Source organism: Medicago sativa, chromosome 5, assembly GCF_051527215.1.
Source record: "Medicago sativa cultivar Bolivia chromosome 5, Bolivia_mono, whole genome shotgun sequence".
NCBI classification, from domain to species: domain Eukaryota; kingdom Viridiplantae; phylum Streptophyta; class Magnoliopsida; order Fabales; family Fabaceae; genus Medicago; species Medicago sativa.
In genome coordinates, this window is record NC_140753.1 from 71,637,004 (window position 1) to 71,644,468 (window position 7,465).

Below are 7,465 nucleotides of genomic sequence, written 5' to 3' on the forward strand. Positions count from 1 at the left end.
ACATATTCTAATAGTTTGGCCTTCCCATCAAGCACCACCAATGATGAAAATACAATATTAGTATTAATGCTTCTTATTCTGATTTTAAGTTGTTGAATATGATTTAAATTACAGTTTTTGATGTCATCTATGTTTTAACATGTGTTTATATTAATCTGGGTTTATATTATCTATGTTTTAATATGTGTTAATTACCCTAACCTTATAACTGGTGGTGCATATTTCATGTCATCCATATACATGGTTTTGTTGAAATTAAATTATACAAAGTTGTGTCATCCAAATATATTGTAAACGTATGTTAACGCAATATTCAAACAAAAACAAGACGATAAAAGGCCATCAATAAATCTCTATTCATCATGGTTTTGGTTCTTATATTTGTGAATTAATACCTATATATTAATTTATTTTATCCAAAAAAAATAAAATGTAACATATATACGTTAGCGCAGTAGAAAAAGCGGACAGACGGTCACGGGAGTGCCCGTCTGGACGCTAGTATATAATAAATCCAAATAAATTTGTATGTATTTTATCTCGGAAAGTCATAGTTCAATAGTAACAACAAATTATTAATGTATACTTGTATATATAATTGTATGTATAATATCATATCTAGTTTTGTAGAATATAACTAGTAAAGAAAAACTAATATTAACATATAGAAAGATCTAGAGGGTAAGCCCACTCTGCTGAAGTGTGATAGAATAAAATAAATAAACATAATAAAAAGGGGAAGCATCTAGAAAGAAGGAAAAAAAAGAAAACACGTTCTGGGAAGGGGAAAGGAAAGGGAAAGAGGCAACAGGGGACTGAAGCGAAATTGAGAAGAAGGGTATAGGTTAGGCGAACACAAGTCTCAGAAACTCTCTCTAAACAAGAAATTTTCATCTCCTCCAAATTTCTTTTTCATCTAGTTTTCTCCATGCATCTACACTTCACTTCTCCCCTCAATTTTCAATAACTCTCACACTATTTTAAGTCACCTATGAAATTAAGATGTGAATTGTGGTTGAAAGGAAAGAATCACATCATCAATTTGAAGTTTTGTTTTAGATTCGATGAAAATTGCATTGTGGTTGCTTCTCAAGATCTCGGCAGAAGCAAGTTAATTCTTCATATAATTTAAAAAAGGGTTAATTATGTTTAAGGTCCCTATAAATAGGCGTGTTTCTAATATTAGTCCCTACTTAAATTTTATTAAATTTTTGGTCCCCAACGTTTTTGTCCGTCAGTGTATTTGGTCCCTGCCGTAATTTTTGCTGATTGGGCTAACGGTGATGAACACGTGGGCGCCACTTGGATGCCACTTAGACTCATTGGAATGACATGGCATGCCACATGTGAATATTTTTTTTTTAAAAACTAATATTATTTAATTTAAAAAATAAATATTTATTTTACTTATTAATCAAAAATTAAAAAACGTTGTAAACACTATATACCATGAATCTTCTTCTCCTCTTCTTTTTGTTCCTTGTTCATCATTTCTTCATCCAACACCACCATATCCTTATCCTTCTTCCATCTCCTCACTACCAAAACCAGTCAAGTCACTAACAACACCAAAAAAAAAAAAAAAGACTCAATAACAACAACACTCAAAGCTTTTCCGACTCCCTCATAGCCACCGTCACCACCACCCGCCGGCGACCTCACCACAACCCTAATACCCAAATCCAAATCCGAGATTGAAACCCAAAAAATGAAGAAAACGCAGATCTACAAGAGACTCGGTGAGAGAAAACGCAGATCCGAGTCCAAACATGGCTAGATCGGATTGAAGAAGAAGAATGGGTCTTGTTGCTGGACTTGTTGTTGTGTTTCTTGTTGTTGATGTTTATGGGAATGTTGATATTGATATTGTTGATGCTGGACTTCCTCTTCCTTTGATATTGTTGCACCGTTTCTTGCATCAGTCATATGTTTCTGATTTTTGTTTATGATGATAAAGTTGAAGGATGATGAACATCAAAAAGAGGATAAACAATTTTTGAGTTTTTTTTTTTCAATTGATTTATTTAAATAATCAATTAATTTTTATTTAATGATTTTTTTTCTACTTATTAGTTTTTATAAAAATAATATTCACATGTGGCATGCCATGTCATTCCAATGAGTCTAAGTGGCATCCAAGTGGCGCCCACGTGTTCATCACCGTTAGCCCAATCAGCAAAAATTACGGCAGGGACCAAATACACTGACGGACAAAAACGTTGGGGACCAAAAATTTAATAAAATTTAAGTAGGGACTAATGTTAGAAACACGCCTATTTATAGGGACCTTAAACATAATTAACCCTTTAAAAAATTAGAAAAAAAAAATCAGATTTTTTTAAAAATTCTGGAATATAATTTTCAAAATACAAAAAAAGTAAATTTTCAAAATTTTAAAAAAAGGTAAGATTTTTTTTTAAAAAATTCTGGAAAAAAATTTAATTTTTAAAAATCTGGATACCAATTTAAAAAAAGGTCAGATTTTTTTAAAATTTTGAAAATTTACTTTTTTTTTGTATTTTGAAAATTAAATTCCAGAATTTTAAAAAAAATCTGATTATATTTTCTGATTTTTTTCTAATTTTTTTAAATTTTTAAAATTTTTTGGAAAAAAACTGAATATTTTTATGATTTTTTGGGGTGCAAAATCAGAAAGGGGGAATACTATGGGGTGTAAAATCGCTCGTTTGAAACAATGGGGTGCAAAATCGCACAATTGACAAAATATATGGTGCAAAATCGCTCGTTTGAAACAATGGGATGCAAAATCGCACAATTGGCAAAATATAGGGGCCAAAAGTGCAATTAAGCCTAAAATTTATTGGTGAGACGGTGAACATGACCAAATAAATTATTGAATCAAACATGAAAGAATTTATTATCTAACTAAGCTATTTGAAATTTTAGGCCTGGTTTTTATAGTTTTTTTTTAAAATAGATTTTTATAGTGTAGCGTCTTTTTGCTATAGTTTTTTAACAAAAAGAATTTAAAGAAAAATTCAAATAAAAAAATAATTTGAATAGCTTATCTTAAAATGTCGTTGAATTGCGATTACTAATAATCCTTTTTAAAAATGAGTAAGTTATGTATTGACGGTGTAAAATATAAAACATAGATGTTTGTTAAAATATTATAGGAACTAGAGATTAATTTTTATGCAATGCAAAACATTTTTAGAAATGTATCCAGTAAAATGACAACATCATATGCTATTTTATATGTTAATTTCTAAAATATCCTTATATATAACTATTTATTTGATTAAATTTGATTGAACGCAAGTGAAATTTTTATTTTTTTGCAAATGTATAGAAATTAACTTTTCGGAACTAAGGTTTGTCTAACATGTACAATATTGCACATGTTGAAGAAACTAAAAGTAGTAACTTTTTATTGAAAAATAACAATCATTTATTAAAAAGTTACATATTTAATATAAAATGCGCAAGTTATAATACAAATTTATTATTTTGAACTTCTTAACATTTGTAAATTTGTATATGATAGAAAAACCCAAAGAATCCTAAAAAAAAAAAAAAAAAAACAAAGAACTAAACTAAAAAAGTGATATTATAGTGTGGTTTGATTGGTTGTATGAGAAAAAGTAATAATAATTACATTGTTGGTGTATGCAAATTAAACCATTTAATTATTATTAATTTTTAATATCTTTCGATAACTCGTTATATATATTATAGTAGATACAGACATTCAGTACAGGAAGACAACTAAATCACATAAATTTTTCCCTATATTTAGTACAAAAAGAATAATCGAAAATTGAAACACAGATAAAAATAGCTATTCAATTTCAAATGATAGACTTCAAAAACTAATGAAGATAACGATGTTTAACGGTCTCCAGTTTCTGTTTTAAAATGTGTGATGATGCAGTTTAATAACTACAAAAACAAGCTGTTAATTTCTGGTATTATTGTTATACAATATGATTATTCGTTAATGATACGTAGCTGTTAAAAATGTCACACCCATGCATAATAACATAATTTGGTTACAAATGAAGTAGTTATATTAAAGACACATCTTGTTATGTTCATATTAATTAAATTTGTTTACAATCTTGCACTCTTCAATTCAATTCAATTCATCATTCCATTCTCCTTGTGTTTTTGGAGACATAATGAATCAGGATACGATATTAGACCGAACAATTTTCCGACATTCATTTATTAATAAAACAGCCTCAGATCCTGACGGTAAATTTTTAGTCTTAAATGTTTGTATTGACATGCCCCCCAAGGTTGTATCTGACGGCTTTTGGGCTGATCATGATCAAGCTGCAAAGCCTATGCAATCCACTTTGCCATTGTTAGAGCTTCAAATTCTCACAATCTTTGCCATTACTCAATGCTTTCATTTGGTACTTAAGCGTCTTGGGGTCCCTTATTTCGTTTCACAAATCATGGTAATAATAATTCTTATGCATTTCACACTTCTTTTTTTCTCTAGCTAGTTTGAGATGTAAATTGAAAACGTATAAACACAATTTTCATGTCATAGCTCTTTAGGGAAGTTCATTTTAATGAATATCAAAACTAATGAAAAACAACTTTTTCTTCTTTGTTTTTAAAAAAAATATGATAGTATTAATTTTTTTCAATCTATGTACTTATTTAAAAGGTTGGAGTAGCAATGAAAATAAATTAAAGACATAGAAACATGAAATTCATCTATATTTTCGTTACCAAGTTTTTTTTTAGGAAACGTTGCTAAGTATTACACACAACAAAAATTAGAACAACGTCAAATTATTCTTCTCTAATTTTCGTTGTTAATTCAATTTTTTTAAAAAGAAATTATTTGATGAGATGCTTGTTACATTTTATTCGTTATTTAAAAATATATTTGTTTTCATGGCGTCGAAATTAATGATACATAAATTTTGCAGGCTGGTTTAGTTCTAGGACCATCTTTGAGGATTTCAAATACATGGACTGAATTCAAAAACATCTTGTTTCCATATGGTACTGAAGATGTAATAAGTGTAATATCCCTAATTGGATATGCATTTTTCCTGTTTCTAACTACTGTGAAAATGGACTTCACCATGATAACAAGAACAGGTAGAAAAGCATGGACAATAGCTTTTTGTTCCTTTTTGATTCCAACGTTTATTGGTCTCGTAGCGTGTTACAGATTCTCAGGATTTTGGATACACTTGATGGGAGATTTTGAAGCAAAAAACCTTCCTGTTATAGTTATAGGACAAAGTGGCTGTTATTTTGTTGTCATAGCTTCTTTGCTCTCTGACCTTGAGATTCTCAACTCAGAACTTGGACGTTTAGCACTCTCAACAGCTCTGGTTATGGATTCTTTCAACTCAATTGTTACTGGAATTGGCACAGCTTTTATTAGCAGCATCAAAACAGATTCACATGATAATGGGGATGGAAAAGAAACTTCTAAAGCCTTTTTAAATGTTTTCTATTACTTATGTTTTATGGTAGTGACTCCTCTTGTGTTGCGTCCTATATTGAAGTGGTTTGTTAAAAAGACACCAGAAGGTAGACCGATAAAGAAAGTATACACGTATATTGTGTTCATTATTGCTCTTGCAGTTGGAATGTTGGGATTATTGACAAAACAAAGTGTTCTAGGTGGAATTTGTATTGTTGGTCTTATTGTACCTGAAGGTCCTCCATTAGGAACTGAAATGATTAAGCAATTGGAATTGTTTTGTAGTTGGTTCCTTTTTCCTATTTTTGTCACAAGTTGTGCTATGAAGGTTGATCTTACTGTAGATGTTAAAAGCGGGTATATTTATGTTTGGCTTGGCATTATTGTTGCTGTTCATTTGTTCAAGATGCTGGTGACCACTGGAATTTGTTGGTATTGTAACATGCCTATGACTGATGGTTTGTGTCTTGCTCTCATGTTGAGCTGTAAAGGTGTTGTGGATTTTTGCAACAATGTGTTTCTTCATGATTCCATGGTAATTTCTTTAACTAATAATATTTTCAAAAACATAGTAAGTTGTAGCTCATTTCAACACAATGATCACAAAAAGTGTTTTTTAAAATCCAGGGACTAGTACCGTGTAGCACAAGTTAGAGTGGCTAATAACAAAATGAACTCAAAATAGTAAATTCTAAGTGGTTTCTTCAGATTTACTTGTTAAATAAAAGTTATCTAACTGTTGTCCACTATAACGCATGTGCAGCTTTTGAGCAGTGAAGCACTATCCGTTTTCAGTATAAATGTGTTGGTGATTGGAACCTTGGCACGCATTGGTGTGAAGTACTTGTATGACCCTTCAAGGAAATATGCAGGTTATCAAAAGCGGAACATCTTAAGCTTGAAACCAAACTCAGAACTTAAGATAGTTTCATGCATCCTCAAACCAAGTCACATAATTCCCATGAAGAATGTTCTTGACATTTGCAGTCCAACATCAAGCAATCCATTGGTAATTCATATCTTACATCTCTTGGAGCTTGTTGGAAGGTCTTCTCCCGTTTTCATCTCGCACCGTCTTCAAGAAAGAGTTGGTTCAAGTCATCACACTTTCTCTGAAGCTGTCATTGTTACCTTTGATCTCTTCGAACATGACAATGCCGGTACTGCATCAGTGAGTACCTACACAGCTATATCGCCACTGCGTTTCATGCACGATGATATTTGTTATCTTGCATTGGACAAACTTGCATCCATCATCATCCTTCCTTTTCATCTGAGATGGTCAGAGGATGGTTCTGTTGAATCAGCGGATGAGACCACAAGGTCTTTGAACACCAAGGTTCTTGAAAGAGCACCTTGTTCGGTAGCGATCCTTGTGAATAGAGGATACTCTTCTCCATTCAACCACAATGAGAATTCAAAGCAAATTGCCATGATTTTCTTAGGAGGTTCAGATGATAGAGAAGCATTGTGTTTGGCTAAAAGGACAATCAAAGAAGATACTTATCACTTGGTTGTGTATCACTTGGTTTCAACAATCAAGAATGATGAGTTCACTAGTTGGGATGTTATGCTTGATGATGAGTTACTAAAGGGTGTTAAGGGAGTTTATGGTAGTGTAGATAATGTGACATATGAAAAAGTAGAAGTCCAAAACACTTCTGATACCACAGCATTCATCTCAGATATAGCGAGTCAACATGATTTCATTATAGTTGGGAGGCGCAATGGCATCAAATCGCCTCAGACAAAGGCACTTGAAACTTGGACCGAGTATCCAGAGTTAGGTGTGTTGGGAGATTTGCTTGCTTCACCAGATACTAATACCAAAGCTTCAATTTTAGTTGTGCAGCAACAAGTAATGCCTAAGCCGTGATGAACATTTTCATACATACACACACACACATCAGTTTTCTTGTATGTAACATTTTAGTTTTCTATACATATTCTAATGTTGTAGATCCATATTTTTCATCAAAATTCAATATTGTGTAGTACTTCCTGGAATTATTTGTCCTGTAATGTGAATATTCATTTTAATGCAAT

General features: G+C 31.4%; 1 protein-coding gene across 1 annotated transcript; it reads left to right on the forward strand.

Annotated features, from left to right (window-relative positions):
* The first annotated feature begins 4,910 nt into the window (after positions 1-4,910).
* On the forward strand, positions 4,911-7,465 carry LOC146924644 (cation/H(+) antiporter 4-like). The gene is made up of 2 exons (XM_085709608.1): positions 4,911-5,954; positions 6,183-7,465. Exons 1-2 carry the CDS (start codon positions 5,058-5,060, stop codon positions 7,293-7,295), a joined length of 2,010 nt encoding a protein of 669 aa, XP_085565734.1. The 5' UTR covers positions 4,911-5,057; the 3' UTR covers positions 7,296-7,465.

Coding starts and splice junctions, on each gene's coding strand:
- LOC146924644 (XM_085709608.1), top strand. CDS start 5,058: ATGGACTTCACCATGATAACAAGAACAGGTAGAAAAGCATGGACAATA. Junction 5,955..6,182: donor TGTTTCTTCATGATTCCATG/GTAATTTCTTTA, acceptor ACGCATGTGCAG/CTTTTGAGCAGTGAAGCACT.